General features: G+C 37.7%; 1 protein-coding gene and 1 non-coding gene across 2 annotated transcripts in view; both read right to left on the bottom strand.

Annotated features, from left to right (window-relative positions):
* Positions 1 to 25,043, bottom strand: part of ADGRV1 (adhesion G protein-coupled receptor V1) — a 537,422-nt gene that overhangs the window by 447,248 nt on the left and 65,131 nt on the right. The window contains exons 22-27 of the mRNA XM_068981126.1: positions 16,839 to 17,015; positions 12,780 to 12,960; positions 11,614 to 11,816; positions 5,696 to 5,825; positions 2,862 to 2,942; positions 1,306 to 1,445 (exon numbers count right to left, since the gene is read on the bottom strand). Coding sequence (XP_068837227.1) covers positions 1,306 to 1,445; positions 2,862 to 2,942; positions 5,696 to 5,825; positions 11,614 to 11,816; positions 12,780 to 12,960; positions 16,839 to 17,015 — 912 coding nt within the window. The remainder of the gene's footprint in view (positions 1 to 1,305; positions 1,446 to 2,861; positions 2,943 to 5,695; positions 5,826 to 11,613; positions 11,817 to 12,779; positions 12,961 to 16,838; positions 17,016 to 25,043) is intronic.
* TRNAS-GGA (transfer RNA serine (anticodon GGA)) lies at positions 24,336 to 24,407 on the bottom strand. Its single transcript has one exon. It is a non-coding gene; the product is annotated as a tRNA-Ser (tRNA).

The following is a 25,043-nucleotide window of genomic DNA, read 5'->3' as shown; positions in this document are numbered from 1 at the left end:
AGAAAAGATATATTTTGAGTGATCTTTCTTCATCCTTTGAATAAAATCTGAAGACAATGACCAAGCTTCTGGCTCCTCTAAATTATCTAACAATAGAAGCCTTAACTCCTACTGGATGAATGTAGAGTAGAAACACATATACATACCCCCCCTCCCCCCCCACACACAGACTACATAGAGATGGTATTATTATTGCTATTCACAAATGTTTTGCATTTTCTTTCCTTTTGGGAAAGATACAAGCCAGGATTACACTTCTCTACCCAATTACTTTTGTGTTGTCATGCAACATGTTTTGACCAAAGAAGTTAAATGGAAATGCTGTGAATGACCTCCAGAAAGAAGCTGAAAAGCCAAACGTGCAGTTTCCCCCAACCACATCTCCCCAGTCAGTGGAGACAGAAGTATCTATTGAGTTATAGCCTTTGCAACTCTTAGTCCTAAGTGATTGATGACAGCCAACTTCAGATGGGACATAAAACATGGGTGAAAAACAGATCTTTGTTGTAGTAAGTCAATTAGAATTTGGAGATGTTGCCACAGTCCATCTGAATTAAGATAGAAAACTATACTTTTATATTAATAGATACTTCTTAAAGAGTCAGGAATCCTCAGAATCACAATGTATGCAAAATGAAATACAAAGACAAAAGACAAATCACTGTTTAATTATCAATTTGAATTGTCTGTGCTACTAGATTTGTTAGGGGAAGCACACTGATCGAAACCGCCCACTCTGGCCAGGTACCATAGTAACCATTTGCATGAGTTGTTTTATGACAGGAGATCCCAGTAAGGAATATGGAACTAATAAGCCACCACCAACTGGAAGAGTTCAGGAAAGGTCTAAAGGAGACACCACGTGTCCGTCCACTTCCCAGAATCCCTCTCGCTAGCATCCATCTTGGCTGAGCAATGCGTGCACCACCAGGAAAGACTCTGAATTAGAATGACTGGCCAAAGACCACCCGGAAACTAATCCCATCACCATAAAACCCGACTGCGAGCCATGCGGGAGAGCAGTTCTCCTGGGTTCCCTTACCCTACTGCTCTCCCCCCGGGTGCCCTTTCCCAATAAAATCTCTTGCTTTGTCAGCACGTGTGTCTCCTCGGAAGAATTCATTTTTGAGTGTTAGACAAGAGCCCAGTTTCGGGCCCTGGAAGGGGTCCCTCTTCCTGCAACAGATTCAGTCCCCTCCACTTCCATAGAAAAAAATTAACATAAAGTATACCTTAATAATACAATAAAACAGTGTTTAAAAAAAAACAGAAAAGGTCTACAACTGGAGGAAAGAATGTACTCACACTGAATATAACAGTACTGTATCCATCTTCTGGTTCAGTTCCACTGACAGCAAGTGACTCAGGGCTAAATTCAAATACACCATGAGCATGGTCAGAGGCTGCAATTGTCACTAGAATTTGGGAAGCCACTCCTAGACTGGCTGCATGAATAAGTTCCAACAAACAGAAGAAAATGTTAATCAGTAATTCACAAACCAAAGGGAAAAGCAAGGAACAACTTTTTGAAAAGAGTTGTACCATTCACTGAGTGTGTTCTAATTTGCTTTAGAAAGAAAGGCAGACACAAATGGCTGCCACAATATTCGTGCTTTTATGACCTTCCTCTGTTTGGGCTCCAACGTGACATACAAGTGCTGTATAAGCACTTGAAGATGAATAAGGAAAACTTGTTTTTCTTTTTCTTCTCTATGAAAGAGAACATTCTTCCACACAGAGCATAGGAGGAAAGTCTCTCACGACCTTTGCTGACCTTGGAAGAACATGAGCCAAAATGACTCCTACCTTTATAAAACAGTAGTTTTTCTATGATTTTCACCAACCTGACTGCATAGATTCTTGGCTTCCAAATGTGCAGTAATTCTACTCCTATTTTCATCATATTATGATATAATAGATCTATCTTTCCTGGTCTCACAGAGTCCAGTCCTATAACTAAAAAGATGCCAAAGTCTAAACAAAGAAGTACTTTTGTCCTAGGAAGTATGTTCTGCTTTTACGTTGAACATTAAATATGTGGACAAGACAATAAGGAATCCTAAAATTAGGACAGTAATTAAATATAGAAGTTACAGGAGACATTGGCAGAAGTTAGGAATGAGAGGGGTGGTAACAACTTCTGAAACGAAAATATAAAACCTGACACTGTGAAAAAGGAATGTTTTGTGCATTCTTCAAAAGGAATCTTTTTGAGGGTTAGAAAGAGTTCCCCCTAAAGAAAAACAAATAGTCTATGTATTGTCTCTTTATATGAAAAAATATTTGAGGTAAAAAAAGCTGAACTATATTTATATATACATCTAATTCAAAAGGCATCCTCTTTTCAATATTTCCTTCAGTAAATTGGCAATTTATTCTCCCCATTTATTTTCTTCTTAATTTCTCTTTCCCATGCGTTTTATTAAATGCAGCATATAATGACTCACTTGCTGTTGTAAAGAAAACCAGTATGACACATTTTACATGAAAATATAAATATTCTATTTATCTGTTTTTTAGGTACTCAAAGCTATGTAAAAGCTTTTTCAATGATCACTTTTGTAAATGGTACCAAGCAAAATTTCTGTTATAATTAGAATCAGGAAACTGCATTAGGTTCACAAAGAGAGGAGGAGAGTCTGAGTTTCAGAGGCAGACAGGATTTGCTTCTGACTTGATCACTCTCCAGCTGACTTGTAACAGCGTGGAGCAAATAATACTCGCTAAAGCTGTGCTGCTTAATGGGACAAACTATACAAAGGACCTGCATATAGCGGATATCGATAAATGGTTAGTATTGTTGTCTCTAAAAAGAAAAGTTAAAATGCAGAATAGTAAAGGGCCTTGGAATAGCTGCTTACCACGTTTGTGATTAGCTGGAAGGAAGAATTCCATGTCCCCATCACCACTACCACTGCCATCAACCCTAAAGAGTTCAGGCACTTCACAAGGAGAAACACAGAGTCACGACCCACACAACACACATTGACACAAGGAGAAAATTGAGAGTTCTTAAAACATATCCAGCGAAGAGGAAAATTCAGAAATACTAGACATGCATTCTTTCAAATAAAACAGATTAGGTGGTAATGGTATAACACTAGTCAAGCTACCAAGTTATAAAACGTTCATTCATAGCTTCAGGAAAATATTCTACATAGGTTGCAACTGGCACTTCCCATTTCTGCCAATTTAACTAGCTTTATTTTTAAATTTCCCCTTTATAGCAGTGTAAATTGTTTTCATCATTTATATAAACATTTTTAAATATTTGTGTGTATCTATCAGCCTATACTTAGTGCTATAAACCTGTGACAGTCACCTTCCCACTTACAACACTATGTGTGTTAGCCACTCAGTCACGTCTGACTTTTTGCAATCCCATGGAGTATAGCCCACCAGGCTCCTCTGTCCGTGGGATTCTCCAGACAACAGTACTGGAGTGGGGAGCCATTCCCTTCTCCAGGGATCAAACCTGGGTCTCCTACGTTGCAGACGGATTCTTTACCATCTGAGCCACCAGAAAAGCCCACTTATAACAACTAATTCAAAAATTGGGGAAATGCATCTAATATTTCCCTCTAGCCATACACTTAAGTTCTCACATTTCGGCATCTAGACAAGTGGTCTAGAAACCTCGGCTTCAGCCCTGGCTGTGACAGACACCAGCTGTAAAACCTTCAGCCAGTCATGAAAGCCCTTGGCACCTCACTTTTCTCACCTATAAAAGGTGCCTGCTGCTTTTTATACAGAACTGCTGTAAAAACCAAATAAAGGATATCGTAGAAAATGAGGGACCTTGGCAATATATCAAGACTGGTTCTAACTTTACTTCCACTACATCTCAGAAGCCAACCATTATTTTACCAAGTAATAATTTGCAAACAAAGAAGGCAGAAGGGCAGTGGTGGAAAAGGAATAAGAGGAGCAAGATGCCATCCACACTATGTGCTTCTACCATATCCGTGATTGACATGTGAGCCTAAGGTCTGCCCTGCTCTTCCAGGCTTCTTCCAGGCTTCCCCTGCCCGGGTCTGGGAAACACCAGACATGAGAACTGATGACACCCAAAACCTGAAACAGTCAACGGATTCCAGGGAATATCCAGTGCATGGCTCTGCTTTCGCATTAACCACAGGTTACAAGGAAGAGGGGCGAAATTTAATCCCAATGTACCCTGACTAGCATTGAACACCTACTCGGGTGGCTGTCATATGTAGAATGGGTCTTACAGGCGAAACTGTGGAATAAGGATTTCTCCTTTGTTCCCCACAAAAGCTTAGTTCTACAAGCTATTTCACCTCTTAGGCAGTCCAGCTATGACTCGAGGAATGGAGGCCAGCATCTAGGTTCCTCTACCTCCAATCCCCACTCAAGGTGGGCTGGGAGGATCAGATTCTCTGGCAGTACTGCCAGCTTAGGACAGTGCAAAATTGGTTTTCAAATGAGTACTCATGCCCAATAATACACAACAATATATATTCTAGAGATGTAGAAGGAAGTTCCTCTATAAAATCACAAGTAAACACTATGATCACAAATAGAATTTCTAAAGAAAATCTGATGTTCCTTATCAATCAATATTAGGTAAGGCTCACTAACATTTTCTCTATTACCCAAGTAGTTTTCGCTAGAAGTAATACAAAAAACAACTTTTCAAATACTTTACAGTGACTTCTGATTAACGAAGTCCTTTCATGAAAATAACGATCTGGAAATGGGAGGACTTGTCTCTTTGAGACAAGCAAAGCTGCTACTGTTACATGACACCAGCCCAGCAGGGTGTCCAGCTTACTTTCGCTGTTTTATGTAGTCAACCAAGCTGTGGTGCTATTTAATCATTTCCCTGACTTGTCCTCTCCTTTGGTTTCACCTGCGCTTTGGGAGAATAGGGAAGGAAAACACGGGGAAATTCTGTCATATTTACCCCAAAGTCTCATTAATACTAAAAGACAATCTTAGTATTTCTGTCCTACCCAATTTCTCCCCCTTGGATGGCTTATTCAGTACTATGACTTTCCTCATCAAAACAAAAAATAATAACAAGATAATAATACCAGCTTTTGTAAGGGAAGAGACTGATCTGATGAATACCAACTCTCAAATTCTTACACTTATAAAGATAATAAGGTACACATCTCATGTATTCTATAAACCCCCAGCAGCACCTGATAATCAAACACAGTGATACTTCTGCAAAGAAACATATACAGTTAATCTATCTGGGACAAATAAAGACGATAAGCAGCCTCTCTTCAATACAGAGGAGTTTTGCCACAAAATGGATTTTTGACTCCAAAAGTCTGTGATAAATCAGAGTTTTCAGTATATTAGAAATGAGAATATTGTTAACCTGCTTTATTGATAATTACTTCATAACAGGTTTCCTAAAGGGATTAATTTTGATCTATTCTACAACTGGATATAGCTAAAGGAGCTACTGTGAAAACTGAAATGAGAAAGAAGGAGAGATGATTTTAGAGGTACCTACTATGAATGATAACTATAATTTGGTGATTCGGTATAATTAAATTATTTCACTGTAAAAGCACATCAACTTTAGGAAAAGACCAAAGGATACTGAAAGAGGGAAAACCAGCACAATAGGTTAATTCAAAAGAAACTTATTTACTTAATCCACTATCATGGTGAGTGGACAAGTAAACATTTGATATTTTTGAGTCACCATTCTTACCTCCTCCTTCCAAGTTTAACAACTCAACTTTAAAGGATTTCTCCAATTCAGGAATAGAATTATCAGTGATATTTACAGAAATGTACTTAAATCTTTCTCCTGGTTGAAATTCTAAGGTACCAGCAACACTCTGAAATATAAATAAAAGGTTTGTTCATTAGATTATAATTATTTTGTGTATGAATGTATAAGATGAGAATGTTTACTATGCCCCAGATTGTTATAAATACTGAAACAGATGAAGATAAATCTAAAATTGAAAACATTTAAATGGCTATGAACAGTGATTAATATAAATTCTAAGTAAATACCCTCAAACTAAATAAAGTAGTTGGATTTTTATTTCTCTTACTTGCCTATTCATCAAAAAACTATTAAGGCAAATAAATCTGTACAGGTAAAATCCACAGATTCCTAAAAAATTAATTCAATGAGATATATGAAATTCCTTTGATTAAGTATCCTGAGAACTATGCAGTTTACATCACTGAGTAATTTAAATACTAGGGTATAATAATAATAATGGCATTTTCATTCCAAAAATTTCCCCTAGCAATAATAAATATTGATCCACTGGGCATTAATCATTCTTTGATCATACTCAAATGAAAGTCATAACATAGATTTCCCATCAGAAAAATTCATAACAAAGAGAAAAATAAAGAATTACTTGAAGTCTTAAGGTCTTTTTTTTCTCCCATTACCTAATATAAGCATTTTCCCCTCAAGTCATGAGAATAAATTTTAAAGACGTTTAAATTTTTCTGTGGTTAGGTTTTTGTGGACAACTATATTTCATCCTGTGGGACAATTAATGATCCTAAAACTAAACTGAGGAACCCAAGTACCAATCCACTTAATCACTCATTGATTAATTTTTTTACAATATCTTCAAACACATAGCATACGCATGACATCATTTAGGATGCTTAGGACTCAAAAATAGTCAAGACGTATCTCTATCTCCATGAATATACTCCAGAAAGAGTGTTAAGCACAGGATAGAAAACAGTGGCTATAAGAGACATATTGCAGGCTCAAGAGAAAAAAAGTACCTTTGCCTAGTGTCCAGTTATCAGAGGAGTAATTCTACAAGTCTTAACAACAGAAATAACATTTGCCTGTCTTAGGAAACCACAGTATTTAACCCTAGCAATATCTTACACAATGGCCACTCCCTCACTCTCTGGTATTCCATGATATCACACTTTCTGTTTTTTCTACTTTTTTGGCTCATCCTTGTGTTCTTTGCAATTTTAACATTCTCCTAGGACCTGAAAAAGCCATTCTTCATCAGATTCTCTCTAGACTCTATCTCTAGACAAGGCTATACTATATTCTAAGCTTTTAATGTCATGTATATGTTTCCAACTCCCAAAGTTCTACTGGCAGACCTTATTTTATTCCACTTAACTTTATTATACATTGCAGACAGTTTTTTTGTTTGTTTGTTTGTTTGTTTGTTTACAAATTAACAGTGTGTGGCAACCCTGCACAGAACAAGTTTATCTGGTACCATTTTTTCCAATAGTGTTTGCTCACTTCATGTCTCTGTGTCACATTCTGGTAATATCTGCCATAGTTCAAATTTTGTCATAATTGTTATATTTTCTATTGTGATCTGTGACCTTTGATATTACTATTATAATTGTTTGGAGGCATAGGGAAAGACACCAATAGAAAATAGCTAATTTAATACATGTCGCGTGTGTTCTGACTGCTCCACTGACTATCCACTCCCCAATCTTGCTCCTTCTCCTGGGGCCTCCTATTTCCTTAGATACAACAATATTGAAACTTGGCTTATAAGTAACCCTACAATGACTTCTAAGTGTTCAAGTGACAGGAAGAGTCATATGTTTCTCACTTTAAATCAAAAATTAGAAATGATTATTAAGCTTAATGAGAAAGGCATGTCAAAAGCTGAGATAGGCCAAAACCCATACCCCTTCAGCCAGATAGTTAGCTAAGTTTTAAATGCAAAGGAAAAGTTCTTGAAGGAAATTAAAAGTGCTACTTCAGTGAACACATAAATGATAAGAAAACAAAACAGCCTATTGATGATATGGAGAAAGTTTTAGTGGTGTAGATAGAAGATCAAGCAAGTCACAACATTCTCTTAAACTAAACCCTAATCCACAAAAGGCCCTAACTCTCTTCAATTCCATAAAGGCTGAGGGAGGTGAGAAAGCTGCAGAAAAAAGGTCTGAAGCTATCAGAGGTTAGTTCATAAGGTTGACAGAAAGATGCCAACTCCACAACACAGAAGTACAAGGTGAAACTGCAAGTGCTGATGCAAAAGCTGCAGCAAGTTATCCAGGAGATCTAGCTAAGATAATTAATGAAGGTGGCTAAACTAAAGAGGCTTTCAATGTAAATAAAACAACCTAACATTGGAAGAAAACACCATCGAAGACCTTCAAAACTAGAAAGAAGTCAATGGCAAGATTCAAAGCTTCAAAAGACAGACTAACTTTCTTATTAAGGGCTAATGCAGCTGGTAACTTTAAGTTGAAGTAAATGCCCATTACCATTCCACAAATCCGAGGGCTCTTAAGAATGATGCTAAACCTACCATACCTGTGCTCTATAAATGGAACCCTAAAGTCAGGATGACAGCACATCTGTTAACAACATAGTTTACTAAATATTTAAGCCTAACGTGGAGAGCTACTTCTCAGAAAAAAAAAAAAAATCCCTTCCAAAATATCACTGCTAACTGACAAGGGACCTGATCATCCAGGAGTTCTAATGGAGATGTACAAGATGCATATTGTTTTCTTGCCTGCTAACACAACATTCATTCAGCAGCTCATAGCCTGAAAACTCTCAGAAAGGTCTCCAAAGGTATTAACTTTCTGACAGTTATGGAGGATAAGAACATCTTTTCTCATTTTGTTTTAGTTATTAAAGAAAATGATAATCCAACTGGAGATTGAAGATGGCCATATATGTCAAATCCACAACTAACAGCATACTCAATGGAGGAAGCAGAAAGCATTTCCTCTAAGATAAGAAACAAGACAAGGATGCCTACTCTCACCCCTTTTATTCAACAAATAATTTTAGAATTTGTCTGAAACACAGAAGACCTCAAATAGCCAAAACAATCTTGAGAAGGACAGAGCCGAAGAAATCACATTCCCTGACTTCAGACTATACTAGAAAGCTACAGTAATCAAAACAGTGTGGTACTGGCACAAAAACAGACACAAAAACCAATGAAAGCAAAAGTAAACAAGTCAAAACTAATAAAACTTCCAAGCTTTTGCACAGCAAAGGAAACCACCCACAGAATGAAAATACAACCTATCAAATAAGAGAAATTTTTTCCAAATAATATGACAAATAACAGATTAATATCCAACATATATATACAATTCAGACAACTCAACATTAAAAAAACACCTCAATTTAAAAATGGGCTAAGGAACTGAACAGATGTTTTCTAAAGAGGAATGTAGATGTACAAGCACATGAAAAGATGCTCAACATCGCCAATCATCAGGGAAATGCAAATCAAAACCACAATGAGATATCACCTCAACACCCGTCAGGATGGCTGACATCAAAAACAGCACAAATAACAAATGTTGTCAAGGATGTGGAGAAAAGGGAACCCTCATACGCTACTGGTGGGAATGCAAATCGGTACAACCACAGCGGAAAACAGTAAGGAGGTTTCTCAAAAAACTAAACATAGAACTGTCATATGATCCAGCAATTACACTCCTGGATATATGTCCAGGATATATATTTGCTGGATATAAACTCACTAAAGGATATAAATTTACTATTTCGAGGAGACAGCTATATTTCCATGTTCACTGAAGCATTATTCACAGCAGCCAAGATATACAACCTAAACGTCTGTCAGCAGATGAAAAAAGAAAATTATATAGATTCATAAATACACTGACTGACAGAAAGAACAGAATATTATTCAGCCTTAAGAAAAGAAGGGGTCTTCCCTGGTGGGCCAGTGATTAAGAATCCACCTTCCAGGGAGGGGGTGTGGGTTCCGTCTCTGGTTGGGGAACTAAGATCCCACATGCCAAGTGGCACAAACAAGAAAAAGAAGTAGATTCTGTCATATACAACAACTGGGATGAACCTAGAGAACATCATGCTAGGTAAAATAAGCCAGACACAGAGAGACAAATACTTCATGATCTCACTAATATGTGGAATCTAAAAGAGTCAAACTCACAGAAGCAGAGACCAGCCTAGAACAGTGCTTGCCAGGAACTGGGGGAAGGGGAAAATAAGGAGATGTTTACCAAAGGATACTTCCAAAGTTTCAGAAATGCAAGGTGAATAAGTTCTGGAGCAGTACTATACTGTACACCTGAAATCTGCTAAGATGGTAGATCTTAAACTTTCTGAAAGAAAGTGAGAAAGGAGGGAAGGAAGGAAGGGAAAGAAAACATTATCTATGTGAGGTGATGGATATATTAATTAGCTTGACAGTGGTAAGTATTTCACACAGTATATGTGTATCAAAATATCAAGTTGTAAATCTTAAATATATATAATTTTGTCAACTATACCTCAATAAAGCTAAAAAAAATTTTTTTTAAAAGAACATCAGTATAAAACTAAAGTATTTCTTTAAGAGAATGCAGAGAAGACAGCTCTAAGCTGAGTTGAGATGCCCCATGGAAGGTATTTCATACCAAACTAGCTAAAGATGAAATAAATGTCAGGGCAAGAGAAATATAACTTGTTAAAAAAAAAATCAGAAAACTTTGCCAACTGCAATACGGCCGAAATTAATTGAATTCACTTAGCCAAGTTTTCTGGAATTTGGGAGAAAAAGTATGCACAAATTACTGAAGACTATAACCTTGTACAGGTCTTATTAGGAATAAAAGGGAAACCAAGATAATTAATATTAAATTTAAAGAAAAAGATTCTTTGGGAAAACAAATGTTGAAGGAAATAAAATACTTCCTGTGAAGTACAGCCAAGAAGAAATTATGAGCATTCACTTAATATGAGAGGTGGTGATAATAAGACTACATAACAGTCATTCAGGGTTGCCATATATGTGCCACATACAGTACATGACACTTAAAACTGCCATCAATCCTCAGGGTGACCTGCCCAACAGATAATTTCTCTCTCTTACCAATAAGGAAACAGGTTAGGAAAGACTGAGTCTCCGTTAGGCCACACATTTAGAAGCTCAGTTTAAACCCAGTTTCCAAACTGGTTTTCTTTTTTTTGCCAGTACCACACAGGTTCTCACTTGGAGAAAAAAATTAAAATTGAAATGACATAGACATATAATTTTTTTACAATTTTGGTTGTGTTCGACAGACACAGACAAGGGGATTTAAAATGTGTACAAAACAAAATTTTTAAATACATATGATTAAAATCTAGAAGATTAAAATAACATGATGAAGACTATGACAGATAAACTGGACGAGAGAAATCAATGCTAAGTCACTTCACTCGTGTCCGACTCTGTGCGACCCCACAGACGGCAGCCCACCGGGCTCCCCTGTCCCTGGGATTCTCCAGGCAAGAACACTGGAGTGGATTGCCATGTCCTTCTCCAATACATGAAAGCGAAAAGCGAAAGTGAAGTCGCTCAGTCGTGTCCGACTCTTAGTGACCCCATGGACTGCAGCCTACTGGGCTCCTCCATCCATAGGATTTTCCAGGCAAGAGTATTGGAGTGGGGTGCCATTGAAATCAATAGGATAGCTATTTAAGTGTCAGACTTTGGGGGATGGAAATACTTTAAATTCACATAAATTTAAAGGCTTCACATAAATATCAAACCATCAATGCTTCTTTTCCTTGTTTAATAAGTTGCACGTATAGTGCCAAGCCCCTTGCAATCCTCGAAGGGGACTGTGTCTGTTCTACAAGCGTATGTGCTGCTTCAAAAGGATGAAGGGATTTACCTGGTAGTCTTCAGGACTGAACGCTGTCAGTGACACTGTTCTATATTCTGCCAGAACCCTCCCCAGGAGCCCTTGTGCACGGACGACCAACAACCTAACTTCTCCATCTTCCTCCCGCACAGTGACGTGGGGAACACTGCTTGCAGGCAGGGTCATTGTGTCCTCAGGCTGCGGAGGCGGCCCAGTGGAGAACTGTAGCAAGCCTGGCAGATACAAAGAGAAGCAGGGCATATTTGCCTCAGTTATCTGTGGAAGAATTTCATACACACTTGAAACAATCTTACACAATTATTTTGATTACCAGGATAAAATTCAGAGGGCTCTCCTTTAGAAAAGACCTCAGTGATGATTTGATTAACGTGCTTTTGACACAGAATATGGTAGGAAGCTTTCAGGATATTAAAAACTAAAATGACAATTTTCCTTGTCTCTATCCAAAGAAAACTTTTTTTTAAAGGAAACGTCAATAAAAAGAACAGTGATGGAGTTTTACAATATATATTATCACACATTTACTCATATATTGGTCTCTAGAATTCATCCTTAAACATATAGCAAAACAAAATTAATGGCACCCCAAAGGACTGCAATTCATTTTTTTTTTTAATTTAAGTATGAAAATGAGTTGAAGAACTTCCCATGTTTCCTACACAGATTTTTTTTGGATGGTTTCCTACAAAAGAACTACTACTTTTCAGTGCAGAAAATAGTCTCAACTTATAACAGACATCTGTTACAGTCACCCAACTAAGAAAATTATCACTTTTCAGCATAAGACCAAAAGAAATGAATACAAACAGACAGTGATAACTCTACTTCTTGAAGTCGAACAAAACATAAATTACAAAGTACTTCAATCAGGTGTTAACATATCACAGTAGGATAGTTTTTAAAACTAAAACTTTTGATAGCCATGAATAAAAATATTTTGATTTTCACTTAAAATAATCCTGCATATACTTTATAAAATATATTTTTAAACTTTAGAAATTGGTTCTTATATTTCATACACATCGTCCCTCAAAATGGCAGCTTAGAAGTTCAAGAGCTTAGAAGGTTAGAGACCCAAATGATTTTTCAATCATTTGCAAAAGTCCCTTAAACTCTTAACAAGAGCAAGTATACCCAGAGAAGGGAAGATTATTCCTGCACAAAGCCTTGGTTACCATATGGATGATCACTCGCTTTGATGGTGATATCTGTTGTTTCCTTTTCAGGGTCTATGCTTGCACCACTGGTGGGAGTCGAACCTATTTTCCCATCTCCAGGAATCGCAGAAACCAAGGTCACACGGAAATACTCATTAAGCTCAGGAATATCATCATCAAGGACATAAATATTCAGGACCTTTAAATACAAAAATCCAGAGGCACTAAGCAATGATGCAAATAGAAATTATTTACCATTCAACCAGAAGAAAATAAAGCAGCCAACTGAAGTTACTTTCTCACATGAGAGATTTCCACAAAAACCTATACATCAAAACACAGAGTGAGAGAAAGAGAAAGATCTGAGAAATTAACTCTTTAATCAATAATGGGTACTGAACAGTAATATTTTCTGTATAAAAATATCCTAGTTGCGTATTAATATCATAGCATATGTGATATAGTGATATACCCATTTCATATATTCTTTGTACCAAAGACAGCAGTATTACCAACCTCAGGGTATAGAACTCCTACTTAAGGAATTGCACATTATCTGTTAGGATATGGTAAGATTGTAGAAAAGGGCAACATGTCTAGTTACTGCCTAAGGAAAGTCTGACATACCTAGAGGTAGCGTGCTAGAAAACAGATTTACAATAGACCCTCGAAGTCTGGCATACAAAAACTACCCAAAAAACATTTGGAAAAGAAATAGCAATAATTCAGCCATGCTCTGCAAAATGTAAGTCAAAATTAAAAGTGAAAAAATGATTCCTCTCTCTTCTATTAACTGAACAAGCATGTTGACATCTACAATGGGCAATTTCTAGTCCAAAGACTTAGAGTCTTCTGTAGGAGAGAGACCTGTGGAAAAACATTTAAAATGCAATGTAAAAATGTCATGGAGTTTTGTACAAAATAAACTGAGAACAAAACAATCTGCTCTACCCATGTCTCCTGTATTGCATTTCCTGTATTACAGGTGGATTCTTTTCCCCTGAGCCACCAGGGAAGCCTCTATCTAGTAAAGGTTTTACAATAGACAGGTTTGAAGCAAGTCTTAATGAATTAGTTGTAGTTGTAAGTAATTATGGGGAAGGGCAAGTAAAAGAAACAAGAGCATGAAAGAATAAGATATCTGGGGAACTACAATTAGACACTAAGGCTGGAGCGGGAGGGAAGGCTGGATGGATAAACAGAGGTCAAGATTATAGGGACCTGTCAGGAATCATTAGAAAAATGAACTTCATTCCATAGAGAGTAAAGCAAAACTGAAGAATCATAAGCAGGAGACAGACAAAATGAGAACTGTGTTTTAGAATCAGTACCAAGGCAAAAAGTAAACAGAGTGAACGGAGCCAGAAAGGGGTGCAAAGGGCTGAACTAGGAGGTGACGGACCAGAAATACTGAGGTTCTAAACTAGTGCAGGGACAAAGGAGATGAGAAAAAGAGATGGATTTGAGATTTGTTCTGGAAACAAAAGACCCAGATCTTAAAGACTCAGCAAAGGGAGTGATGGACAGGAAGGAATGACGTATGATTTCCTGGTTTCTTCGAGAAAGGAAGGTGACAACCGTCTGAAAACAGACTGTAACTCCAAATGCAAGTTTCAAACACTAGTCGTTGGGCCTAAAATCATTTGGAGAGCCTTTTTTCTAATGTAGTTTTTCTAGCACTAGGCCTAAGAGAATCTGAATTTGGTTTTGATGTTCATTTTGATCAGAATTTTAATTAATAAAGTAATATATGGAATGGCCAGTGTGCTCAGAGGAGAAGCATAAAACTGACACTTCTACTCAACGCTTGTCATTGTTCTTGAGCTAGAGAAAACAAAAAGTAGACTTAAGATTCAACACATCTCGCCCCATAAAGCAAGCTGACAAATGTTACTACGAAAAGCAACACCAAACATCAAGCTGTCCATTAAAAATGAAGCAATGAATAGTTTTTCAAGTGTTGAATGATACCAAAGTAACTGCTCATTTTAGTGAAATGAAGAGTTTCAAACTGAAGACCATATCAAGCTATAAATGTATTTCACATAGGGACTCAGTATATAAATCAGTGTTTCCCTTTATTTTGCTATACTTTCTACTTTCTATTCTATTTTTAAAATTTTGATCATAACTCACTAAATTGATTTCATAACTAATAGACCCTTTAAAAACACATTTCAAGTTCTTGCATTGTGGCAAACACAAACACATACTTTTAGACTCTCTGGCAGCTACATTTCTGGATGCAACTTAAGTATACTTTTAAATACACTCCCTCAGATATCTAGAAAGCAACAGCAAAACTACTGCTGTCTGTGCTGGAAAGCACAGTCACAGAGCATCAGCAAACACCCCAGGATGCAGTCTCTGGCTTGGTAAGACTGAGAGGCTGCTGCAGATTCAGCAGGCATGGCGCTGTAAACCAACACCTTTATTCAGTGCTTTCACCGTTGCTTTAAAGTTATGGGGAGGGAGGTGGGAGGGGGGTTCATGTTTGGGAATGCATGTACACCCGTGGTGGATTCATGGCAATGTACGGCAAAACCAATACAGTATTGTAAAGTAAAATAAAGTAAAAATAAAAATTAAAAAAAAAAGGTCAATTTATTTTTCAAAGTACTTGTAAAATGATTGAAGAAATTACTTTAAATAAATCTTGACAGCAGCATATATGACTATTTGCCTAACCAAAATCTTATTTATTAACTCTTATCTCTTCCAAAATATATGTGAACCCACTTTATAAAACAGTGGTTCCCAGTTACACCTTTATTTCATAGTTGGCAAATTTTCCAGTAGAAAAATTTGAGGATCAACTCTGTTTTCCAAGGAGGAACATTAAAAAATCACCACATATTGCTATTATTATTTGATCTGAGTATTTCAAATCCAAAAGAGAAATGAAAAAAACATCCAAAAATAGTCCTTTAAATTGAATGATTTCAGCCTCATGAAAATTTACTCATAGTCCTCATTTTATCAAATATCAGTAAAAATATTTATCATCACTCTCTCCTCAGACTGCTTTTGGGGAACTTTTGTTTTAACATTTTTCCTTCTTTCCCCAAAGTATAGACATTCGGCCACTCTTCTTGAGCTTTAACTCTTTAAATCTTAAGAATATTTTAAGTTTGCCCTAATTTTATCTTTTTCATCCAGTCAACGCCTAAGTCCCTTAAAAATTTCTTCAAAGATTACATTTCCAAGTCTTAAATATTTATGCTATTTATCACTGATGACCTATAAGCTATCTATATTTCTAATGAAAAAATATGCTGATACGAATATTCCAACATACAAGACTAAAAGAATGTAAGAAAATTTCTGATACAGGAGAAGGTCTCATTTTGATTTCACTTATAAGAATTGTCACTTATTTCTGAAGTATATATTCAGAAATCAGACTCTGGTTCACAGCAAGTTTTTGGTAAAACTGGCGATCTTTTACTTTCAAAACAAAGAAAAATTACCTATTTTTCCAAATTTAAAAATAAAATGAGATTACATTTAAAAGAGTTCCTCTTGGCTGACTGACAGAATTCTTAATAGTACTGAATTTTTAAGCATTAAGAATTTTGCAGTTTCTCACTGTATTGGTAATAAAAAACATGTAATGATAAACCTTCAAGCTATACCATTTCTATTATATGTAGATTAAACAATAGGTAAAACTATAACTGGTGGCTCAGTGGTAAAGAATGCCAATGCAGGAGAGGCAGGTTTGATCCTGGGTCAAGAAGATCCCCTGGAGAAGGAAATGGAGGAAACCTACTCAGTATTCTTGCCTGCAAAATCCCTTGGACAGAGCAGTGTGTGGGCTACAGTCCATGGAATCACAAGAGTCAGACTCAACTTGGCGACTAAAACAGTGACAAAATTATAACACACATTATTCAACATTCTTAATGTTTCTTTTGCAAAAATAAATACAAAATATTTTAGACCATGAGATATACCTAATCACCTAAATATTCTAAATTGTTTAAAAAGCAGGACGCTAAAAATAAATTACACAACAAATGGATAAGGAGAAGCTTCCCAAGAGGTATTTAAAGAAAGAAAGAAGGTAGGGTTTACCTCTGATCTCTGCCAAGGAAGGAATGTGATACTTCCACTGACATTAGCAAAATCATCAACAAGGTAATTAACACCATCAGATTCGATCTGTGAAATAGTGTAAAAAACATGCACATAATCCAGGGCTCCTCTGGTTCGCTCCACTACACACGAAACGGTGGATCCCTCCTCTGCAATCTGAAATTGAACATAAACTCTCTGTAAGTATATACTGATTCAAACCAGTGATAAAATTACAAATGCGTTCATGAAATTCTTTCACCATAAACTTTGTTCTCAAACTTTCTACATCTGTAAGAAGGCCTCTACATTCTTCCAGATATATCTCTGATTGCTAAAAAGTATTTACAATCATTGATTTTTCGGTTCATTCCTTTAAAAGGATAAATAAACGCAAAACAGCAATAATTAACTATACCACATAATTCATTCATTGAAACCTCTCAAGTCTGGCACTGTGCTAGTTTTTGGTTTTTTTTTTAAGCACAATCCTTTTTGTAGGTAAGTCTAAAGAGGAAAACAAACTCATGATTTTATGATGAGTTCAGCACTGAAGTTAAGGGTAGAGAGTGGAACATGGCATCAGGGAGAACTTTTTAGGCATAAACATAAAAAGTAATAAAGAGTATTTGGTGAAATAATTTGGAGGTGATACAAAGTATCCAGTGGAGAGAACCTTGACAAATTCCTGGTGGGGAGACAACAGGTACAGGAAGGCACTGATACCATGATTAATATATTTTTGCTATTTCTGACATAAATACATATATGTGTGTTTACATACACATGTGTGCATTTTTTCATGTGGAAAGCATTTTTTCCTATACCTTAAGATAATGTTTAGCTATTACATGGAGTAGGGAATTGGAATATCTTAGGTCTTCATATTCTTGTTCTCCCAATTCTATTTTTATAGTACCAAATACATAACTCATAAAAAAAGAACTAAAACTGAATAAACAGAGCTCAAACTATAAATCTTAATATATAATGTCATTTTTTAATTTTTCATATCAATCTTAAGAACCTCTGATCAACATTAAATACAGCTATTTTGGTGCTAACATCAGAGATGAAGAAAACAGACTTGAAATTTGTCTGCTAACAGGGAAGAGTCAGTTATCAAGGAGCACGGAAACACCAGTTGTTGTTCCAGTAAACCCACTGAGTTTCACTGAGCATCAACACCCCTAACTGCCTCATGGTAGACAAGATCAAGTATCCCAGGGGGCAGTATTGCTTAACTGCTTTATTTGCCTGTTCATCCACTAGCAGGAGTCCAAAGTGACCATATGGTTGTTCAGAAACAGCCTTTAGTCTGTTTCCTGATGGACATATTCTGTCTCCAGGTCCAACCAGAACTTCTAATCCACTGGAGCCTAAAACATGGGAGCAGGAGGTGATGGAGATTCAGTCCTACCTCTTGCTTCCTATGCTCATGTGGTCTAATCTCTGGAGACACAAAAATAGTTATCAGCCACTGGGTACACATACAGATCCTGAAGGACAGCACCCAACCCTTCAAGATGTTGTCCCTGAGCTGGTACTTTGGCTGAGTTTTCAACAGGACATTCCATTGTTACACTAGGCACACTGCTTCAGGCGATGTTGTACATACACAGACAATGGAATATTAGCCGTAAAAAAGAATGAAATACTGCAATTTGCAGCAACATGGATAGACCCAGAGATTATCATGCTAAATGAAGCAAGTCAGAGAAAGATAAATATTATCTGTTATCACTTATATGTGGAATCTAAAAAATAAAACAAATAAACTATCCACAGAACAGAAACAGGGAACTCCCTGGTGGTCCAGTGGTTAAGAATCAGGCTTGTACTGCCATGGACCCAAATTCAATCCCTGGCCAAGGAACTAAGATTCCACAAGCTGTGTGGAGCTGGGAAGAAAAACAAGCCAGAAACAGACTCACAGACACAGAATGCTTATGTTTACCCAAGGGGAAAGGGTGTAAGAATAAATTAGGAGTATGGCAAAACAGATACACACCATCATATATAAAATAAACAACAAGGATTTACTGTATAGCGCAGGGAACTACTTCATGCAAAGATGGGCTCAATAAAGGACAGAAAGGGTATGGACCTAACAGAAGCAGAAGACATTAAGAAGAGGTGGCAAGAATACACAGAAGAACTGTACAAAAAAGATCTTCACAACCCAGATGATCACGATGGTGTGATCACTCACCTAGAGCCAGACATCCTAGAATGTGAAGTCAAGTGGGCCTTAGAAAGCATCACTATGAACAAAGCTAGTGGAGGTGATGGAATTCCAGTTGAGCTGTTTCAAATCCTGAAAGATGATGATGTCAAAGTGCTGCACTCAATATGCCAGCAAATTTGGAAAACTCAGCAGTGGTCACAGGACTGGAAAAGGTCAGTTTTCATTCCAATCCCAAAGAAAGGCAATGCCAAAGAATGCTCAAACTACCGCACAATTGCACTCATCTCAAATGCTAGTAAAGTAATGCTCAAAATTCTTCAAGCCAGGCTTCAGCAATACGTGAACCGTGAACTTCCTGATGTTCAAGCTGGTTTCAGAAAAGGCAAAGGAACCAGAGATCAAATTGCGAACATCTGCTGGATCATCAAAAAAGCAAGAGAGTTCCAGAAAAACATCTATTTCTGCTTTATTGACTATGCCAAAGCCTCTGACTGTGTGGATCACAATAAACTGTGGAAAATTCTTCAAGAGATGGGAATACCAGAGCACCTGACCTGCTTCTTGAGAAACCTGTATGCAGGTCAGGAAGCAAAAGTTAGAACTGGACATGGAACAACAGACTGGTTCCAAATAGGAAAAGGAGTATGTCAAGGCTGTATATTGTCACCCTGATTATTTAACTGATATGCAGAGTACATCATGAGAAATGCTGGGCTGGAGGAAGCACAAGCTGGAATCAAGATTGCCAGGAGAAATATCAATAACCTCAGATATGCAGATGACACCACCCTTATGGCAGAAAGTGAAGAACTAAAGAGCCTCTTGATGAAAGTGAAAGAGGAGAGTGAAAAAGTTGGCTTAAAGCTCAACATTCAGAAAACTAAGATCATGGCATCTGATCCCATCACTTCATGGCAAATAGATGGGGAAACAGTGGAAACAGTGTCAGACTTTGTTTTTTTGGGCTCCAATATCACTGCAGATGGTGACTGCAGCCATGAAATTAAAAGACGCTTACTACTTTGAAGGAAAGTTATGACCAACCTAGACAGCATATTAAAAAGCAGAGAGACATTACTTTGTCAACAAAGGTCCATCTAGTCAAGGCTATGGTTTTTCCAGTACTCACATATGGATATAAGAGTTGGACTATAAAGAAAGCTGAGCACGGAAGAATTGATGGTTTTGAACTGTGGTGTTGAAGACGACTCTTGAGAGTCCTTTGGACTGCAAGGAGATCCAACCAGTCCATCCTAAAGGAGATCAGTCCTGGGTGTTCATTGGAAGGACTGATATTGAAGCTGAAACGCCAATACTTTGGCCACCTCATGCAAAGAGCTGACTCACTGGCAAAGACCCTGATGCTGGGAAAGACTGAAGGCAGGAGAAGGGGACAACTGTGTTCTACCTCCCAAGGAAGGAGAGAGCTTACAGGACACTGTGGCCGAGTGCCCTCGCGAGCCCCCTCCCCCTCTACGCAAACCTTTAAAAATTTATCCAGCACTTTCTGATTTAAGGCGACCACCCCACCTCCACTTGCACCTTCCAGGAATTCCCCACTTTGCCTCCAAAGCCTCCCAGAACATTGCCTAAGGTTGAAAAAGATAAAGAGATTTTTTTAAAAAAACAAAGGAGCTTTTAAAGCAGAAGCATACGCAATAAACAGAGCCTGCTCCTTGCAGAAACCCCCCCCCCAGGGGTCCTCACCCAAGCAAAAAAAAAAAAGAAAAACAATCGTAATAAAAAAGATTCTACAAATAAAAAATGTTTCTCTTGTGGCCAAATGGGACATTTTTGCTGGCAATGTCCTGCTAAACAGAGACAACAAGCCATGCCAATCAACCCCAGATAGCTCAGGACTAGACTTCAGTTCCACCACCGCAACAATATTAACCCCTGCCAGGCTTACTTGGACTTTTATAGATATGCATATGATTGTTCACAGCCTCCCAACTGTGAGAGGCACAGGAAGCCTAAAACATAGAGCCTTTCAAAGAGTTAAGTTATTAGAGTGGTGCTGGTGTAAGATTTCATTATTGGGCCAATGCTTGTTGCTAAGTTCCCATATCTCTTATCCACTGTGCACCTGGGAATGCATTAGTTAACATAGTTGGAATGTAAGAAAACAAAATAGTAGCCTTGAAACTAACCACATCAGACTTTTGAGCTAATTGCTTCTTTCTTCATTGTAACTTACTGCACCTTCGCTCAGTGAGAGAAATGTAACTTTGTTTGATACTTTCTCAGGCTGACATAAATTAGAAATATAAACAAAACAAAAAAAAACACTTAAAGGGAAAATAAGTTTTCTGGTTGAGCAGCCTTTATCAAAAGAGGGTCTTAAAATGTTTCACAGGCCTCCAAGGCCAGAAGATAATGTACACATCATTTGTGGGAAAGGTATAAAATTCCTTTTTGAAAATAAAGCTATTGGGCCTTGCTCGAAGAAGCTCGGTCACCCCATGTCAATCATTTTCTCTCTCTCTCTCTCCCCTCTCCCTCCCTCTCTTTTTCAGGCTGATCCCTTGGAGCATAGAGGCTCCCTGCGTTCACTTATCTGCCCGGGGTTTCTAAGACCTAAACGGAAAGACATTCTGCGTCTTCACTCCCTCAGGAGACCCGGAGGGTACCTGTGGCCTCTGTGAACAGGGCAAACTCTTTGTCTGGGGGGTTTATTGGTTTTCTATGTAAACCAAGGAATACAGCCTCTTTCTCTCCTCTATTCCCTTAACTGCAAATCCTTTCCTTATCTCTGTCTAAATCTATATATCTCTCTCGCCACGCCATCCCCGCTTCGAATTACCCTGGATCCACCGGGGCAGGACCCCGGCAGATGACAGAGGATGAAATGGTTGGATCATATCACCGACTCAATGGACATGAGTTTGGGTAAACTCTGGGAGTTCCTGATGGACAGGGAGGCCTGGCAGGCTGTGGTTCTTGAGGTCACAAACAGTTGGACACGACTGAGCAACTGAACTGAACAGGAAACTATATTCAGTATCTTGTAATAACCCATAGTGGAAAAGAATCTGATTCATTGTAACTGAATCTCTTTCCCATACATCTGAAACTAACACAATATTATAAATCAACTACAGTTCAGTTTAAAAACTGGTATTTTAAGGCCATATGCAAATGGTATATTTTAATGTCATGACATAAATGGTAAGCAAAGACTGGAAGAGACAATATAGAAGTAAACCGAGATAGAAAACGACGAAGTACAATCAGCTCTGAAGTAATCCTGGTTTTGAAACGAGTATCCCAATACAACTGACATATCGGGAAGCATTCTAAACATAACATGGATTTCACATTTCTTTACGTAAAACTTCATCCGTTAGAAAGATGGCAAACACAGAAAACTGCACCAGCTGAAACAAGCTACAGGGGCGTGCACACCTACCTGCTACCTCGGTTCAGCATGTGTATTATCAGCCACTTATCTGCATCTAATGTGACAACTTTCCCTCTGATTTCAAATAACACTCCTTCTATCACTTAACTGCACTTTCCCAACTTTTACAAACAAACTTAACATTTTTTTAAGGTATACATTCCATACTTGATAAGCATATTTAAGACTTAAAAACATTATGTAAACCTATTCTTTACTAGGTCCCTACATTTCAATTTCTCTACTACTGACCAATCTGGGGGGTCCTGTTCTCCTAACCCATCTTTCCCCTAAGTTCTGTGTTTTTCATTATGTGATTTGCCATAGTGTGGTGATTTTTAGAAACCCATCAATCATGTTATGTGAGGACTAACTATTCTGAAGGTGGGGCTCTCCAAGCCTCAGAGGCTGAAGGGAAGAAACAACAGACAGACACAGGTGTTTAACATAGTACCTAATTTAGACACTAACATCAGCATGTTCATCACAGCCAAATGGTACACAAACACGTGTGTGCTGGAAAGAGCATGACTTTACGGCCACTCAGTCCTGGTGGACTGTTTCACTCTGTCATTTACCAAGCGTCCTCAGTCTCAGAGATCGCTTCTTAGAATGAAGATCACAAAGTCTCATGGGTTTTGGTGGAAGTTAAACAAGTGCTTTACATGGTCCCCAATAATACAGTTAAATGCTAAGAAAAAAAAAAAAAAACCTTACATTTCTTCCCCTTACATTGCAACCCCATGGATTGTACCCCAGCAGGTTCCTCTGTCCATGGGGATTCTCCAGACAAGAATACTGGAGTGGGTTGCCATGCCCTCCTCCAGGGGATCTTCCCAACCCAGGGATCAAACCTAGGTCTCTCACATTGCAGACAGATCCTTTACCACTTGACCCACCAGCGAAGTCCAAGATACAGATTAAATAGATCCAAAGATACACTGGGGAGTATGATGTTTCCTTATAGCTTTTTACCAAATCAATGACAAATAGCCAGGCAGGATATAGGACTAAGCTTTTTGTCGCAAGAATCACATGAGGGAAAGTTATCTATTTCATTAAGATCTATCACCTACTATTTTCAGTTTTAAAAAGAAAGGCAAAAAAGACTATCCATATTCAATACAATGTGTGAAGATAAATGCTATTTATCAAAATTTCATAGAAAATTTAATAACTTAGTAATTTATACAATAAAGCAAATTTTAAAGTTTTAATTAGGGAAGAAGTTTGAAGTGTCAAGCACCCATAAAAAAAATCACATAGGATGTTTGGTAAAAATCCATCTTACTAATTTATAAATTTACAGAGAAATGACATAATGCCTGACATTTGCTTTTAAAATTAATTCAGCCAGCAAAGAAAAAAACAAGACTGACAAAAGGCTGATAAATGTTAAAACTAGGTGAGAGGTAACTGGGGTGCCATATCCTATTTTTTGTATGTGTATTTCCCACTTTAAAAGAGTTTTTAAATTCAGCTTTTTAACCTCCCCTCCCATCCCATGCCAGAGATTCTGACTCAGAAATGGGGTCTTAATTCAGGAAGGGTGTCGAGAAAAATGCATTAGATATTTCCATCCAAGACCATCCACGCACAGCACTTTGGGAAGTAGCAGACGAGATGATGAAATCAGTAATACCAAAAGGGGATTAAGACAGACAGAATAAGTAATTAGAAGATTTTTTCTACTATTAAAATATTCACCTAATTGACTTTAGAATCATAAAACAAGCAAATGTTCAGGATAGTATATAAAAGGGCATAAAGGTAAAGTCAAGTCAAGTCAAGTCAAGTCGCGTCCGACTCTTTGCGACCCCATGGACTGTAGCCTACCAGGCTCCTCTGTCCATGGGATTCTCCAGGCAAGAGTACTGGAGTGGGTTGCCATTTCCTTCTCCAGGGGATCTTCCCAACCCAGGGATCGAACCTGGGTCTCCCGCATTCCAGGCAGACGCTTTAACCTCTGAGCCACCAGGGAAGCCCAAAAAAAGGGCATAACATCCAGTAATAAACATCAGAACCACCATCAGTCATTTTTTCACAAGAAGCAACAGCAGCCACTACTGTTTCCTCTACTGAGTCAGGAATTTGTCATATCTTCAGATCATCAGAAAAGTAATTATAAAGGTTAAGAGTGAGAAGAGTTTTAGAAATACATTTTCTAGAAAAAATAATACACTATAAGCCATGGCTTGGCTTTCTCTACTGAAACAGAAGATTAAAGCTAAACGATTACACATTCAATTAATTTTTTAGTTTGTTTCGTGCTTGGGTGATGATGTGTGATATCAGATTATATCAGCATCACTTTTATCTAAAGGAATCTATTCACATAACAGATGGCAGGCATGCAAAAGAGAACACAGTCCAAGTCAAATAATATTCTCTTTTTACAAAGATCCTCTCAAAATATCTCTAAATTTATTCTTAAGCCACGAGTTTAAATATATAAAACATAATCCAGGGCCTTCCCTGGTTGTCTAGCAGTTAAGAATCTGCCTGCCAATGCAGGGGACACAGGTTTGATCCCTGATCGGGGAGGATCCTACATGCCACGGGGCAGCTAAGCCCATGTGCCACAACTACTAAGCCCTCACATGTGCCTAGATTGTGT

This window comes from Capricornis sumatraensis, chromosome 9 (assembly GCF_032405125.1).
Source record: "Capricornis sumatraensis isolate serow.1 chromosome 9, serow.2, whole genome shotgun sequence".
Lineage (NCBI taxonomy): Eukaryota > Metazoa > Chordata > Mammalia > Artiodactyla > Bovidae > Capricornis > Capricornis sumatraensis.
This window is presented reverse-complemented; position numbering and strand designations above follow the sequence as displayed.